This window comes from Camelina sativa, chromosome 11 (assembly GCF_000633955.1).
Source record: "Camelina sativa cultivar DH55 chromosome 11, Cs, whole genome shotgun sequence".
NCBI lineage: Eukaryota > Viridiplantae > Streptophyta > Magnoliopsida > Brassicales > Brassicaceae > Camelina > Camelina sativa.
This window is the reverse complement of record NC_025695.1, coordinates 31,619,867-31,637,807: the sequence shown is the minus strand read 5'-3', so window position 1 is coordinate 31,637,807 and position 17,941 is coordinate 31,619,867. Positions and strand designations below refer to the sequence as shown.

The following is a 17,941-nucleotide window of genomic DNA, read 5'->3' as shown; positions in this document are numbered from 1 at the left end:
TTTGAGAAAGGATGGTAAGAGTTTTGGCTCAACCAAAGCATCTTTGCTTTTTATTAAAAGATGTGCTTGAGAACGTAGAGATCAAATTCAAGAATTATTACCAACGATGCAAAACAAAATACTTCTGAGTTATAAATCCGTGGAAATACAACAGAATACAAATTAATTCAACAATATCTCTTACAACCGTAACGATGACCGTCAAGGTATTTTGTCAACTCTATCAACTGACTCACGAATACAAAATGTGGAACAAAATATAAATCCAGAACACTGCAAAACTATTTTGTGTGGACAACGCTTCTTACAATTAGTGCAAATAGGTCGAGACGTATTACGATTGTTAAGCAGAACGTCTACCTTTTCACCGTAGTGGAACCATGATGAACCCGGAATCATGTATAAGTCCACCCCAAGCAAGCATTCAATGTGTAGGGCAACACAACAACTCTCATCGCACAGATAAAATCCTACGCTCTGATCTATTTTTCCCTCACATTCTTCACACCAATGTTTCTTGGTACTTGTCTTCTCCCCATAAGAAAGAGCGAGCACATGCTCATCATCCGTATACCTCACCTTTGGAGGTAAAGTAGCACATTTGAAACATAAGGCAAAGTCGCACTCAATGCAGTTGAATGTTTCAGTTTTGGAACAATGTTCTGACACTTTACAAACATTACATCTTCTTTGCTCTCCTGGTTTGGATGTTAGGAATAAAGGATGTATGTGACTTTGATGGACTAATGGCTCGGAAAATGTGGCACACTGCACATCTAGCTTAAAACTACATAGTTCTTTGTGGCATTTATAGAAGAGACCAGCTGTACACAACCAAGGACAAGCTGAACATTTACTTTCTTCAGTCATTACACCATCATATCCTACTACCAAAGTGAGCCAATGTGGATGTATTGGGTGATATATTATGAGAGGAAAATTTGCACATACTTCGTGGAGAATGAACTCACATTGCATACATGAGTAGAAGCTGCCGAAATAGATTGGCATGATGCATGCTTGGCACATCTTATTCTCGTCGTAATTTTTATTATCTGTGTACGTAGCCAATCTCAAATGATGCTGTTGATGACTGAAATGTTGTATGATTCCATCGCTTATCCTCACAAATGGCTTTCCTTCATCATCATCATCTTCTCCTTCCGGCACCCCCTCAAGTTCGACACCATCCCACACATTGCTCTGTATGGCACATTTTGGATGAACCGCAAACAAACAATCTTCTTTAATGCAAGAATAACACCCATAATCCTTTCCAATCTTTCTCTCACAAACATTACAAGCTAATTCTCCTTGATCAAACCAAGGGGAAAAAGAAAGACGATGGGGATGGCGTGATATCTTTATGACACGCGGTAAGTTGGCACACTTTTGATGAACCACAAAGCCACAAGGGGAACATATATAGAAAGGACATCCTGAATCAGACAAGCCACAAACGTCGCAAGTTAAGGAAGCGTGTTTTGGAAACAGGGTAAGTGGATGCTCGTGACGCTTCGGATGGTCTATAGATAAGACTGGTGGTTTCTCCACACAAGCAAGATCAATAGCCAAATCGCAAACCGAGCAATAATAAAATAGCTTGTTGAGATCTTCATCACAGCAATAACATATCCTCGTCCTAACATCGTGTTGCGACATGACAAACTGAAGAGAATGTTTTGGATGAAGAGTGTGTTTGATCACAACAGGAGCCTTATCATAATCTTGGTGGTTCTTGCCATTGCATCCTCGGCAGAAAAAAAGGGTAGCGTCTTCTCCAGTTGACCCGAAATTCTCCCAGTTATAAGGTAGGCAGTACCACTTATCATCGCTGCTCCACAAGACTTCTTCTTCAACCACATGAAATTTTCCATTTTCAAATCTTACTTGCTGTTGAGGGCACAAGAAAGTAAACTTCCTCGACTTTGAATACATAGATATGACGAGGGAGAATATTTGATAGATGAGTGATACGAGCTCCGGCTCCGGGTCGAGACACATTGTTTCACGAACGAGTGTTCTGAACGCCCAATTCAAATGTCTAGAGTTTGTTGGAGATGAAGCTTGAGAAATGAGTAATAAGAGCTCTGGCAACGGTTCCGGCTGAGAATCCGAATCCATAGAGTTGAAGACAGAGATTGTTTGAGTAGCGAGCGATAAGAGCTCAGACTTCTCCTTTGGCTGTGAATCCAAATCCATTGTTTCGACCAGAGAGATTATTTGAGTTATGAGTGATATGACACCCAAACGGTAACCTGAATTAGAATGGTTAAGTAACGTTAGTTGAAAAATGAGTGATACGAGCTCCGACTCAGGATCCGAATCTGAATCCTTAAATAAGTCGAGGGAGAGTATTTGGCGGTAGTAGAGTGATATGAGCTCGGGCTCCGGCTTGAGAGCCAGAGTTTGTCCAACTAGTGTCATGAACTCTGAATCATGGACCGTCTTCTGCTCCGAATCGAGATTTTGGGAAATGAATGATATGAGCTTCCTTAGCGGTTCCGGCTGAGAATCCACATCCATAGAGTTGAAGATGGAGACTGATTGAGTGAGTGATGAGTGACATGAGCTCTGACTCCGGCTTCGGCTGCGAATCCAAACCCATTGAGCTGACCAGAGAGATTATTTGAGTAATGGCTGGTATGATGACCTCCGGACCCGAATCTTCGAGAGAGGCTAGTTGAGAAAAGAGTGATATGAGCTTCAACTCATGCCCCGAATCTGAAGCCATCGATTTGCCTAGACCGAGAGACTAACTGAGTAAACAAGAGATATGAGAATTTTTTTTTAAGTATGAGCACAATAATAACGTATGTTTAATTTCTGAATGCTAATTGTAAATAATATACAAATATTTCCTATAATTACATCATAATATATATTTGAAAAATAACATAAAAAAATCAAGAGTTAATCTCATCAAGACAGGCTGTCCGAATTCTAAAGTCAATGATCATCAATTTAGAGATTAAACAAATCAACAGTACTACTACATTATTATAGAGTTGGCATTCGACTTTTCTACACTAATATAAAAAGTATTAAGCCCATGCAGCTTTCACATTTTCTTCAAATTTAAAAAAAAAAAAAAAAACAAGATCATTGAATGATCTTCCGTTTTGTTTTTGTCAACGCAATGAACGATCAGTTTTGAATTTTGATGGTGTGATGAAAATCAACCTTAATTAGTGCTCTCCCTCCCATAGGTGTGTTTTCAATATTACATATACACAGTACACTCGCGTAACTGGATAAATTAAGTGCAGATCATCCTATTAAGTGAAACTTCTTCGTTTTACAAAACTTAGATTTGTTGTGCTATTGTTTAATTTATTTGAACAAGACAAAAGTAGAAATAGTATAAAATTCGAATTACTTGTCTTCCTTTTAGGAGACGTGGTAATAACGTGTGTGGAGGTGTATTAGTTATTGATATATGCAAATATGCAACCTCCACTTGAGAGCAGACAAGAACAGCAGTAACTCAGGATTATACTATTGGTAATTGCTTGATGTATTATTAAAATATAGTATGACTTAAGATTGATGAGACTACGAGAGCGTTTTCGTTGCATATTATTTATGGATTTTTAAAATTTTTACACTAATTAAAAAAATTAATAATGGAAATGTTTTCCTATTAGGCTATTATGTAAAAAAAGTGTCTTCATTTTTAATATTAACTAGGTTTTACTTTATATATCATATATATATTATTTTGTTGATATGATATTGTAATGGTTCAGTGGTGTTTGTAATCGATGATGAATTGCATATATCTATATATATATATATATATTGTTAACTATTGTAGGTAGGTCTTGTAGAAACTCTTGATTCGTAAATTGAGAATATACATTTTATGATTTGATTAGTTATGATTTAGGAATGAATAATATGACATATTCTTATTTTGATTCTGAATTGATATTATTGGATTAATAGTGTACATTTAAAACTAATAAGAACTTACCAAATATGTAATCGTTTATTAAACGTAAATTAGATATTTCCTAAGATGTATTATATTAAATTAGTTGCTATATTATAGGGATGTGATTACAGAATTTGTGTTATCAATTTTTTTTTGTCAAATTCAGCCCTTAAAATTCGGCATGCAAATTAGATTTTTCCTAAGATACAATGAGCATTAATTGGCATTACTTCGATGTAAATAAGTACGCTATGGATTAAAAACCGATCCAAAATATTCGGTAATCTTAAGAAGGATCCGGATAATTGAATCGGTTATAATTTTAGTTAAAAATCTGACCCGAAATTGGCAAAAAGCCAAAAAGTGATGACACCCTATTGTACTCCAAAAATGTATTTCGAGCTCTATATGTGGATATACTTGTTTGGTTATAAATATCCTAAAACAGTTTTTAAAATATATATCCGTTTATAAAAATTTAAATTACATAATATGCTGAAAAAAATCTAAAATTTTATTAATTTTATGTATTAAATAGTAATTAAAATAATTAAATATAAGATTAAATAAAAGTGTAAGGAGAATTATATTTTAATCTAACATATTGATTTAAATTAGTTAGATAGTTTTTAGGAAATTAATATTATCAAATAAGGAAATGATTGTGTTTGGTTGTAAGAATTGTACAGAATTTGGTTGGGACTTGTTTAAATACAAGATAAGAAAGAATGTCATAAAAATGTATTTCAAAAATGTTAAAAAATAGATTAATATGGAAAATATTCATTTGAGGTTTAGAGATAACCGGATAAGAATGGTCTTAAGTCTTTCTTTATTCAAAACAATGGAAAAAAAAAAAGAGAAATGAAGAATCGAGATGATTACTGAATTTCCAGACTTCCAGTTCCAGTCTTTGTTTATACCAAAATAAATAGACCAACGTCCAGTGCCGTGCTCAAGTCGACGAAGACTTAAAAGACACTTATAAATAGGGAACGTGATCTTTGTTATGATTTTTTTTATAAAGTAATATTATTTTAAAGCATACGAAAATGATAATAAAACCGATAATTTAGAAACATTTTATACTTCAAGAAAGCTTTTTTTTTCTTTAGTAAAATCATTCACTGAATTCAAATAATTAAGTTTTCAATCAAAAGTCAAAACCACTCTCTTTATAATTTCTTTATAATTTTGATGACAGTGAACTCATTCAATACCTATTTATTAATATAGGAATTTTGATGTCATGCATTTTTCAAACAAAGAGCTCAAACGCATAGCTTGAATTTTGGCAAAATAATAATTTTACTGTGGCCTTGGGCAAATTCCCTTTTCAAATAGACAAATACATAAGGCTGCTCTGCCTACATGTTATATGGTATTGAAAAAATTATTGAATCTAACTAAAGTCAGATATACTTAAATTATCTATATGGTGTTTGAGTAGTTACGTTGAATCTAACTAAATTTATGTTGAAACTTTTTTCGCGCCATTGCCGCTGTTTCTAGGACCTACCGACACCTCACTTGCACTGGTACCTACGTAGTGTCGGTCACGAGTTACGCACAAGAGAGAGGCAGCTAGCTGTCACCAAAAGGGAAGAGGTTTGTAGAGTAAGAGAATATGCACACCGCTAAAGCAGAGATCAATCAAACTGTATTTCACTGTACACTTAGTCGACACCACACTTTGAATTCCTAATCTTAACTTTTGAACTGACTCTTTAACATTCAAGTTATCTCGCATATGTTCTCACTAGGAAAATAACATTCATAAAATGGGATAGGTTAAGACAACTAATGGAAACAGATCCCAAACATTATGAAAAAGTGCAAGAAATAAAAGAAGAAGAAGATAAATTAGTGAACTACATAGCTAGCCTTCAAATACATAAGCACCAAACTAAACATAAACCAACCAATTGTTTCAAGTATTGTATTCATTTGTGCGTTTTAAGCAATTGAGAAACTCTTAAACGCTCAAGGTTCCTTCTCTTCCCCTCTATCTTCTATCTTTTTTTTACTCTACTAAAAACGTGTAGACATTTTCTGCATATATTGTCTGATTCAATTTTTTTTTAAGACCACAATATAAAATAAGAAAATATGCAATTTTAAATAAAAACTGTAGAAAAGGTTATTTCGTAACTTTATTTGAATTGTTCACCAAATGTTTTTTTAACCAAAAATTGGCTTATCCATCATCTTTCTCATTAGTTTTTATTTATTTTATAGTTATTTCACAACATTGCCGGAAAATCCATTTTGAGTGTTGTTGATTTTCTTTGTTTCTTTCTTCTTTTCTGATTAACGAATATAAATTATAAGAAGACAATCAGAACAAGACCTCCGTGAAAAAAAAGTCAAACCTGAGTGGAGACAAGGTGAACGAACATGGGTGAGGCAATACCGAAGGAAGTGAAGGATCTGTGGGACAAATGGAACATACGTGGTCTGGTGATTCTCAGTCTTGCTCTTCAGACATTCCTGGTTCTTCTCTCACCAAACAGAAAACGAACTCACCGCCGTTTTTTCCGGTTGCTCATTTGGTCGGCGTATCTTTTAGCCAACTGGGCAGCAGAGTACGCCGTGGGACAGATCTCAGACAATCAAGGAAGCGAACCGCAACCCAAAAACACCGATCTCTTAGCTTTCTGGGCAACCTTCCTTCTCTTACACCTCGGTGGTCCTGACACTATCACAGCTCTTGCTATTGAGGACAATGACCTCTGGCTCAGGAGCTTGTTCGCTCTTGTTTGTCAAGGAACCGTCACTCTATACGTCTTTCTTCTCTCAATACCAAACAATCTTTTGGTACCCACATCGCTCATGCTCGTAGCCGGAGTCATCAAGTATGTAGAGAGGATACAAGCATTGCGTGGAGCGAGTCTTGAAACCTTCAAGAACTCGATGCTCGAGGATCCTGATCCTGGACCGGATTACGCAAGGCTCATGGAGGAGTTTTCAGTTAGGAAGATGCTTAGAGAACCTACCCAAATAGTTAGGATCGAGGAGGTCGAGAAAGGTCAACGACCCAAGGTTTTAGTGAGGCCACCTAACAAGCTGACAGATCTCGAGGCTGTCCAGTACGCTTACAAGTACTTCAATATCTTTAAAGGCCTTGTGGTTGATCTCATGTTTAACTCGCAATCTGAGCAGTTGAACAACAGCAAAGTATTCTTCCTCTCACTAGACACACCAGAGGAAACTTTGAGTGTTTTAGAGGTGGAGCTTAGTTTCATCTATGGCACCTTTTACACCAAAGTTAACATTCTCCATACTTGGATTGGAATATCTTTCCGGTTCATGGCCTTAGCATCACTTGTCTCATCCCTCTGCATTTTCGTAACAGCCAAGAAATCTGAATACAACAGATTCAATGTGGACCTAACGTACGTCTTACTCATCAGTGGAATAGCAGTTGATTTTGTTGCTATTTTCATCTTCTGTGTCTCTGATTGGACATTTGCAAGATTTAAGAAGCCAAAGGAGGATGAGGATCGTAAGGACACCCTGGTCGATGTAGTATTCAACTCAATCCTAAGTTTTAGGAAGTTGAAGTGGAAGGCATGCGATTGTTCCCACAGAAAAAAAGGCAGCAAATGTGAGGTTCTTGATAGAAAATTCATATTTCGTAGATGGTCTGAATACATATATTCATATAACCTGATTGAGTACTCTCTTGGACTAAAATCTTCGACCATCCACAATACTGACGGATGGATTCACAGATTCTTTGACGCTTTCATTCAATCATTATGGATTAATGTTGCCGTCAAATATACCATCCGAGGGATCAGCTTCTGTTTCAAGAACATGAAACATGAGATTGATCTTGCTCGCAGCTGGTTGAATGAGCTCATTGTTCAATCATCCACGGACAACAGGAAGTTGTATTATGCTCTTTCCCCTTTGAAGCTGTTTCTGAGATTCTGGTTTGGTATCCCTGTTATCTACTATGTCTTGGACTTCTTCGGCATCTCAGATCAGCTCAACCGGGTGATTTATACATCAAGTGATCGTATAACGAAACAAATGTGGGAGTTCATATTTAAAGAGGTTAAGCGAAGATCTGAAGCTGCTGATAGGGCAGAGACTGCCAGTGATATATACTCTACAAGGGGTGAGTGGGTGTTGCACGACATATTAAATTAGGCGCTACGCATGAAACTTCTGCGCACTCAAGCAGACTATGATCAGAGCATTCTTATGTGGCATATTGCTACTGAGCTCTTATACAAAACAGAGAAAGCAACATCAGAGAATGAATGTAACCGGGAGTTCAGCAAAATCCTTTCAGATTACATGATGTACCTCTTATTCGTGCAGCCTGCTATGTTGTCAACAGTTGCAGGAATCGATAAGACAAGTTTTATGGAAGCTGTTGCAGAAGTTAAGAAGAGTGGAGAAGCTAAAAAGTTCTTGAAGAGGAAGAACCGTGAAGATATAGACCTAGAGAATGTATGCAATGGGATTTTATCTTCTCTTGGGGAGTCAAGGGAAAGAAAAGGGAGGAGACATCAACGCAGGAATGTGCTAGCTGATGCGAGTAGACTAGCAAATGCACTTAAGCAAATAAGTGGGAGCACAAAGTGGATGATAGTGAGCAATGTGTGGGTGGAGATGATTTGCTATGGAGCAACTTACTGTGACCCCAAACAACATGTAGCGCAACTAAGCAAAGGAGGTGAATTCATCAGCTTTGTTTGGTTATTGATGGCTCATTTTGGTCTCGGAGACCAATTCCAGACCACAGAGGAGAATGCTAGAGCCAGACTCATTGTGGCCAAGTAAAAACTCTACTATGTTATTTCCTGTGTTGTTCCTTATTTTTTACCCTGTCGCACAACTTCAGCCTTTGTAGTCATATTCTTCACTAACCTGTCCAATGGGGCAGTTGGTTTTGTTGCTGAATAACTGGCGGTGTCTGATGATCATTGTAACCAGTTTTCTCCAAATCCTAAAGATTTTAAACAGCAAAAATTGGTCAAAGAAGATAGTAGGTGATGGTTGGGCTGTAATTGAATATTATATACTGTAGCTGTAGTACTATTATTATTATTGTTATTATTTTTAACTCTTCAAGCTATTGTAAATTTTTGGTATTGGTACTCTATAATAAAAACATGATTAATACATGAATTGTGTTGAATATAGAAAATAAAAACTGGTTGTAAAGTTTGTTTTACCACCTGGGAACCATATAAAATGTTTTGGTCCAGGATCTCAAAAGTTTGTTTTTTGTTGAACCTTTAGTTAGTTATCCAAGAAAATAAAAACTGTTTTTAAAATAGTGGACGAAAATATCCTAAGGAAAATTGGAAATAAAGGATCATTAAAAAAAATTTGTCCATCTATACTTTTTTTTGAAAATGGTCATTTTTACCTAAAATACCCATAAAAATTGAAAAACCCAAATTTAACAAGTTTTAAAATGTGAAATATAGGAAAATAAGTAGATATACAATAATAGAGGTAATATAATTTTTTTCAAAAAAAAAAAATGTATAAGTTGTTTTTTTGATGGATAAAATTTGATATAAAAAATTTAGGAAACGTTTTCTGCTGTTCTGAAAATTTAAGATGATGTGTTCTAACATTTTGTACATGTTATACTAAATTCAGGAATAGTTTTTGTTCTAAATAGTTTAGTGTCCCGAAATTATGAATTCTACAAAATTCAGAATTTGTATTCTACGGTTTACTCTATGTTCTAAACGTTTTAGTATAATCTTTCTACTGTTTACTCTATGCTCTAAAATCGTTATAATATGTTTTATTCTTTTTACTCTATCTCTGAGAAAATTAGTAGACATCTACTACACAAAAGTAGACTGTATACTCTGAAAATTTTAGTGATCGCTAAATATAGAAAGTGAATCTTTAGAATATGAAACTCAATATTTACCTAATAATTAGGTAAGATCGTAATTGTTTGTTAAGATTATGTTCTACGAAATTTAGAAAAAGTTGTCTAACTTTTTTAGAAATTTTTAAAACAACCCTAATCGTTTAGTGCGGTAGTTTATGTTCTGTAAAACCGTTTTCTCCCATTTCTTTTCACCATTTTCGACTGATGGCAATGCACATCTATGTTAAGAGTGGTGTGTGGAGATTGTTTGACAATCGTGAGTGGAGATTTATTATTGATGAAGAAAATCGTGGAAGATTACTAACTTTGGAATCGAGTACAACACATGAAGAAATGAAGATTATGGTTTCAGAAGCCTATGGAATAGAGCCTAGTATGTTTGATATGGAGCTAAGTTTTTTACCCACAGATCTCTCTGCTGATTGTCCTCCTGTCGTTATGATGAACAATAGTCAGGTCACAAATTTTCTTTCATACTATAAAAAGAAGAAAACAATAAATTTGTGTGTGACATTCAAAGGTGGTGTTGAGGATGTTGGGAGCAAATTCAAACTGGATTTGAATAAAGAACCAGGGGTTTCAAGTGATGAAGATGGTGATGGTAGACCGAGTGAAAACCTAGCTTTATTTGTGGGTACTGATGATGCCAAACAGAATGTTGTTTAAGGGAATAAAGCATCCGTCGAAAACGCTGGTTATGGTGTTGGAACGTTGTTCAAAGGTGTGAGCGTAAGGAAAGGTCAATATTTCAAAAGCAAAGAAGTGTTACAAGCAACAATGGAATTGTATGCGATGAGGTACAACTGTGACTACAGGGTTACAAAATCTGATACAAAATTCTGGTGTATACGCTGCATAGAGGATATTTGCAAATGGAGTCTTCGTGCTGAGTGTTTAAATGGGTCTACGTATTTCAAGATCAACAAGTTTGTGGGGGACCATAATTGTGCTCCTTCAAAGAAGAAGAAATTTTGTAGGACACCTTCAGCTAAAACAATTGGACATCTCATTATGCAGAATTATGAGGGTGTATTGGAAGGGCCTAAACCGAATGATATCATTAATATTATTCGTACAGAGTATGGTTGTGATTTAACTTACTCTCAAACATGGGAGTCGCGCGAGTATGCAATGAACGAAGTTAGAGGAATTCCTGAGAAGAGTTATGGTAAAATTCCAAAGTACTTGTACATGATACAAGAAGCGAATCCGGGTACGTTTACAAATTATGAAGTTGATTGCGACAGTAGATTCAAATATCTATTTATTTCTTTTGGTCAGTCCATAAGAGGATTTTACAAGGGAATGAGGAAAGTAATTGTGGTTGATGGAACATTTCTGAAGAACAAATACAAAGGAGTTATGCTAGTTGCTACAGTTGTAGATGGTAACTCTAATTTGTATCCAATAGCATTTGGAATTGCTGATTCTGAGAATGATTCTTCATGGGAGTGGTTTTTTGAGCAGCTTAAGGTTGTTATTGGAGATGATAAAGATTTATCTTTCATATCAGATAGGCATGTGTCAATTAGCAAATCACTTGAAAAAATCTATCCATTGTCTACTCATGGTATTTGCATCCATCACTTGATTGGTAATGTTATTACATATCACAAGGGAAGGGGTGTGGTTGATTTGGTTTCAAGAGCGTCTAAAGCTTATAGAGTTGTTGAGTTTGAAAAACTTTTTGGAGAAATTTGCAACATCAGTCCTGCGATTGGAGAGTACCTAGAGGATGCTCAGGTTAAAAAATGGGCTCGATACCATTTCCCTGGATACATATATGACTTGAACACAAACAATGCTGCAGAATCGATCAATTCAGCTTTGAGATCACCTAGAGAGTATCCAGTAATCCCTTTATTAGACACCATCAGAGAGATGTTAACACACTGGTTTTTTGAGCGAAGAGAATTAAGTGCCAAGCAGAAAGATCCTTTAACTGTTAAGGTGGAGAATAAGATTTCAAGAAGAATAGGGAAAGGTAAATACTTTAAAAGTTATCCGATTGGAAGAAACATTTTACAGGTTAAAGCGACTGGGGTAGACTTTGTGGTTGACTTGGAGAGAAGGACATGTTCATGTGGGAAGTTCCAAATGGGCAAAATCCCTTGCAGACACACAATCAAAGGAGATTTTGATATACGTACTGATCTGTATCGATATGCTGATGATATGTATAGCACCACCAGTTGGAGAGAGTATTATGAGGAGACTGTTAATCCAATAGGTATTCCAGAGAACGAATGGGGCGTCCCTGACCACGTTGAGACTGCAAAAGTTTTACCACCTGAAACAAGAAGACACCCTAGTAGACGAAGAAAACGAAGACATAAACGGTTGAAGACAAGATAAGAGCGTCTCAACAATCACAATCGTCAAAGAGACACAAGTGTAGCCGTTGTGGTAAAGAAGGACACAACAGATCAACATGTGATGTTCCAATATAGTTATGGTTATGTTTTATTCTTTGTTAGGTTTTTAAAACATTCCCAGTCTATGGTTTACTCTTGAGTTGTCAAGTCTGGTTACAAAATTTCAATATTTCACTTTTTCTAGTTTCTTACTTAAGAATATCAAACCAAATTAACAACAACACTGAAACTCATGTAAAACAGTGAAGGTCGTCCAAAGGGGAAAATATGCTAAAAAAATCAAAAAAAAAAAAAACAACAACATCATCAACCTAGTAATTTGCTGCATCCAATCATGATCATGCACAACACCACTATGATCACCATCATCTTCTTATTGCTTGTTTTTGCTTCAGTCAAAGCATCCTCTATCTTCTCAAATATCTCTTTTTCCATCTTCTCGTAAACTAGTTTCTCAAACTCCAATCTCTCTGTTCTGAAATCTTTCAGATGCTTCTCAAATCCAACATTCTTTGCAGTTAGTGTATTTATCTCGTTGACCAAAGCCTCATCAACCCATTTAAAGGTGTGATCATCGTTCCTAAGCTACAAGAAGCCCAACTGTTATAATCAAAAAAAAAAAAAATCAAACTTGTTTGATACAGCAAATCCACAACGATAATATCTCAGGTAAGGATTGGGATCAGACTTCGATATAAGAGCTACAATTCCTTCCCCGCACCAACATCTCCTTGGGACACCAACCACTCTTTCTCTTGCACGGGAACTAGTTGATCTAGTCGAATTTGTCGATACATTGCTCATCTTCTTCTCACAATCGAACGAGAACTAGGTAGACTTTAGGTTTCTTAAATTTGGGGATTTATGTGTGTCACTGTAAAGGATCGGGTTTGGTGCAAGATACAGAATCAATTAAGTTATTAATTTGGTATTAGCTCTTAAACCAAATTAAAAAATCGGTCTGATATTAAACCAAATTAAAAGTCTGTTTTTTGGTTTGATAGACTTGGTGAACAAAGTTATCGAAGACAAAGACAAAAGTCATACCATATATTAAGTTAAAAATGAAACCAAAGTCATACCATATATTAAGTTAAAAATGAAACCAAAGTCATACAATGTGTCAAACTAAATACATATTAAAAAGATGAAAAATCAGTCAATTTTGACTCTATGAGACTCCAACTTTGGAGGGACATAGTTCTTCATACGCTCAAGAATAGTGGATCATTTGCAGCTTCCCACAGATCGACAGCAATCTTCAAACGCGCTTGTTTGATGTTCTCATCGGTCATCAAATCCAAACTTAGAGATTGCATATGATACTCGATGTATTTCGATACATAGACCCCGCAATCGCTCTTCGACCTATTCAACTCGGACATCACCTTCATTTCTATGATTTCATATTGTGTCAAAAGAGATGCTTTTCCATTCACCTTTGCATTAATTTCTTTCAAAATCCTTGGGATGCAGTTTGCGAAACACTCGACATACCTTCTATTCTTGTGTCCAGCACAGTCGAAGACTTCAACAGTTCTTAAGACGAAGTTAATGCAAACAGAAATCCAGTGGTTGCCGTTGACGAAAATCGGAGCGTATATCCTGTTAAGATCTGTACCCCATTGTTTACCTGTCTTTCCGTGAGAAGGAAACTCACCATTAGCATAATCGAGAAGTCTACTATCCCATTTGTGCTGACGCTTTGTTTTTAAGTACTTGGTGTATTCCACTTTGATTGTCTTACTGAACATGCAATTCATGAAACCCACACGGTCTGACTTCATTCAACCTAAAGATGTTTTCTCCCGGAATAAATACATCATCGCATCCATTTCCTTGAAAACAAATAAAAGTTAAATTTAAATTTGACCATGGTAAAATAATGAACAATTTAAGTATTGAGAAAAATCAAGTTTATACTTACTTGATTGTGCAACCACTTGTTGTGAGAAATGACACGATGAAGTAATTCTAAATTATTTACCGATGGACCCAACTTAAGTTGTTCGTGACTGTGAAACAAATAGTAATTTGTAAGGTAAAAATTTTAAAATTTGGACAATTGTAAATATATGTTACAAAATATATGTCTAATTTAGAATAAAAATTAGAAGACGTACCCAAGATTCCTTTGCCATGCTTCCAAAGCATTCCATCTAACATCGGATACGAAAACCAAATCAGCATCGTCGTCATACTTTCCCGCATCTATTGTAGGATCAACTTCGGGTACACATGGTTTTTGCGATAGATGTCCTACACTTTTCTCTAAGAAATCTTGAGTGCTCAATAAATCTTGACTGTCAATATTAAGGTCTATGGCACCCGATTTGGTGAACAAATCATCGAAAACAAAGTTGTCTTCCTGTCAATGGAAAGATCAAACAAAGTTTAATGTTTACAAACAAAGACATCCAAATAAAGTTTAATGTTTACAATATAATACATAAGTTCACCAAGACAATTACATAGCCGAATGTTTTCAAAAAAATTACATAGCCGAATGTTTTCAAAAAAAAAATACATAGCCGATTTCCAAAACATTAAATCCAAAACAAGTTTTACCAAGTTACTTTTTACTTACCAAACTCTTTGGTTGAACAGATGGTGATTTCCCCTGTGTCAAAAATAAGAATCAATAAGTTGGTAATGCACCATTACATATACAACACCAAAGCATATATATTATTTATTGACTTACCACATCTTTTGGTTTAAAGGATGGTAGTGTGGCTTGTGTCGAAGTTGATGATAGAGTGGATAATATCTCCTTCACTTCTGATACATTCTCCTCCATCTTCTTCAATCGCTGGCCTATTTCTTCTTTAAAAGGTTTGAAAGAAGCTTCAAACATACCTTTAATGAATGACTTCATTTCTTTATCAAAACCATGAGTGGTTGCAGCTCGCTGACATAGGAGTTGCATTTTACGAGTCTCTGCACCATGATCAATGTGCTTTTTCTTCTCTTCTTTGTGCTTGATGCTCCCACATTTACATCTTGCTTCTTCTCGCTACTTTCCAACCCAGAAAATTGATTATCTCCATCACTTTCCTTTTCAACATGATCATATTCATTTACAACCTCCTATATCTTCTCTTCTTCAACATCATTAGTTTCAACATGACCCCACTCATGGTCTCTAAAATCGTAACAAGATCGCACCAAATCGTTTACGTTTTTGACTCCCACATCATTGATCTCATCAGGCCTAAAAAACTCTATATCATCGTATATGTCACAATTTCCTGACCTCGAGATGTATGGATAAACGATATCCTACCAAAAACACATTAACAAAAAATTTGGTTAAACAATAGTAAAAAACAGAACCATATTCACACAATGACAATTAAAGAAGAATAGAGAAAAGAAATTACTAACCTTTGGTCCAAACGATTGCTCTATGAAGATAATGTCTTGATAAGACACTTTTGCAGCTCCCTTCCAGTTAGAACATCTAGCACCGTTTGTGAATTCCTTGTTGATCTTTTCTCCCAACAATTCTCCAATCACTGGAATTGCTTCCATAACCCATACTTGAAGTGCAAAGGAGAAGCCATTAAGGATATAATTGTTGGTCTTCTTCAACTCCTTTCTTGTGTCCATGATCGAAGTCACAAGATAGTCAAAAGAATGTAAACCCCAAGGATAAGCTCTCAACTTATCAAGATCCATCACCAACTTGATGTATGAGAGAGGGATCTTTTTCTTCTCGTCCTTAGCCATTACCAAACCAGCTATGACGCATACATATACAAATCTTAGCTTGTCTTCAGGTTCCCAATTGGGAGCTTCTACTAGGTGCACATCCATCAGCTTCTTAATGGTAATCTCCCCATCTCTCTTCAATAAACTAGCCCAAAAACCTTTGTCCTTCTTCCAACTGTCTTCTTTCCAAGATTTCAAATCAAAGCTGAAATCATCATTGGATTTGAGTCCAGTGACTGCATAATATTCTTGCATCGAAAATCTCATTGGCTTCCTTCCAAACACAAACCAAAGCTCATGTTTCTTATCTGTGAGCAACTGCTGAGACATAATGCTGTGTATCAAACGCGCAGAGTATCCTAACCCATTCTCGTAGATGGCAAACACATTAGCAAACACAGGATCACTCTTCACTTTCTCATACTCGGTTGGCAAAGCATCCTTGATTCTTGTCATGATAGACATTCTGCAGCTATTGTTTATCTGCTTCACTTGTGGTTCATCACTGTATTTGAAAAGGCGTTTAGGGTACTCTTTTCCAACGCCTGAACAAAACAATTAACCAAAATTAAATCAAACACAACGAAATGAGTTGTTAGAAATAAGAGAAAAAGCTCTCATCACGGAAAAAACAAATATTCAAAAATAATAAACGAATCGGATATCAATCCGATTGATCCATCTTTGTCCTCCATGTTCAAGAAGCTAATATTGGTCATATACACCTAACATGTGAAACATAAAACATAATACAATCAAATAACTATCAAACCAAAAATGAAACCAAGAACAGTTCATAAGCGATCAAACCAACTTTTAAAACTACCAAAATTGAGAATTTAATACAAAACTTAGCAATCACCAACTCAAGCTATCGGGATTTCAAAACTCTTGAGACAAACTATGAAACAATTAGATGAAGATGAACCAAGACAAGCCTTGCTCGTTACTCTCATCGTTGATAGCTCAATTTAGTAATAGGAATTCAAAAGCGATTAACAAAATCCACATGCAACTTCCAAATCTATACAAAATGAGAAATCTTGAGTGATTTACACTGTAATATGAAGCCGAATTTCAAATGATTTGAAGAGAAGCAAACGACATTGAGCGATGGGAGCAAAAAAAACCATGGGAGTAAATAAGATGAGAAATCAAGGACGAAACCAAATCAGGATGGGGACAAATCAACGACGAAACTTCACCCAGATGAGAAAAGGATGAAAAAGATACTCACCGCTGTCGATTAATCGGAAGAACAAGCGGCAGTAATTCACCGTCCGTCAAAGCCGCTGTCGATGTCAATTTTTCTGGTTTACGATTTGGTAAAAGTGAAAGCTAAGTGTAAAAGGGTTTTCGGGTTTTCATTATTTGGGGTGTATAAACCTCTAAATCGATTAAAGGTTTCTATCAATTTGGTTTTCTTTTTTAATTTTGTTAATTATTATTTATTGTATTTTCGTATTTAGTTTGGTTTTAAAAAATAAGGGTAAAACTGAAATTTTATTATTATAAAACCTATTTCACCAAACCTAAAAAATAAAAGTACATATGGACATTTTTTTGAAAAAAAAGTCCTTTTTTCCAATTTCCCCAATATCTTAAAACAGAAACAGGGGACAGAAAAAAAGAGTGTCGGTAAGATGATGTATCAAAGCCAGTCGTCAATCAGCATTCAAAAATTCAAACACACACAGAACAGAGTATTCAAAAAAAAAAAAAATAGAAGGGACGATCAAGATGCATAGTACTGTGTATGAAGATCTAGATCCTTCACTCTTGTGATGATGATGCCTCCTCAGGCTCAATTATTTCCCACTCCTGCAAATACACACGCAATGTAAGATACTATGATCGATGAAGCTGAAATGAGACAAGATTTGGTGCAAGACGACTTGCAAAAGAGATAAAAATATGATGCAATTGATTTTTGGCAGTTAGTTAATTGAAAGTGTTCATCTCCTGATGAGTTCTGAAGTGTGTGCTAAAACGTTAGAGATGCAAAAGATTGCTACAAAGATATTATTTTTCAGGAAAAGG

At 35.6% G+C, this 17,941-nt stretch overlaps 4 protein-coding genes and 1 pseudogene across 5 annotated transcripts; 3 read left to right on the top strand and 2 right to left on the bottom strand.

The window, feature by feature from the left end:
- Positions 128-2,823, bottom strand: LOC104724862. The gene has a single exon (XM_010443422.1). The coding sequence runs from the start codon at positions 2,524-2,526 to the stop codon at positions 202-204; it is 2,325 nt and encodes a 774-aa protein (XP_010441724.1). The 5' UTR covers positions 2,527-2,823; the 3' UTR covers positions 128-201.
- On the top strand, positions 6,077-8,108 carry LOC104724860. Of its 2 annotated transcripts, XM_010443420.2 has the most exons (2): positions 6,077-7,544; positions 7,672-7,846. In XM_010443420.2, the coding sequence occupies exons 1-2, from the start codon at positions 6,335-6,337 to the stop codon at positions 7,758-7,760; spliced, it is 1,299 nt and encodes a 432-aa protein (XP_010441722.1). In that variant the 5' UTR covers positions 6,077-6,334; the 3' UTR covers positions 7,761-7,846. The 2 variants fall into 2 exon arrangements, with proteins under 2 accessions (XP_010441722.1, XP_010441721.1); XM_010443419.2 differs by having other exon boundaries at positions 6,077-8,108.
- On the top strand, positions 8,097-8,758 carry LOC104724861. Its single transcript, XM_010443421.2, has one exon. The coding sequence runs from the start codon at positions 8,105-8,107 to the stop codon at positions 8,732-8,734; it is 630 nt and encodes a 209-aa protein (XP_010441723.1). The 5' UTR covers positions 8,097-8,104; the 3' UTR covers positions 8,735-8,758.
- LOC104728552 lies at positions 10,017-12,167 on the top strand. The gene is made up of 2 exons (XM_010447511.1): positions 10,017-10,413; positions 10,480-12,167. Exons 1-2 carry the CDS (start codon positions 10,017-10,019, stop codon positions 12,165-12,167), a joined length of 2,085 nt encoding a protein of 694 aa, XP_010445813.1.
- Positions 12,494-17,941, bottom strand: part of LOC104728551 — a 9,851-nt pseudogene continuing 4,403 nt past the window's right edge.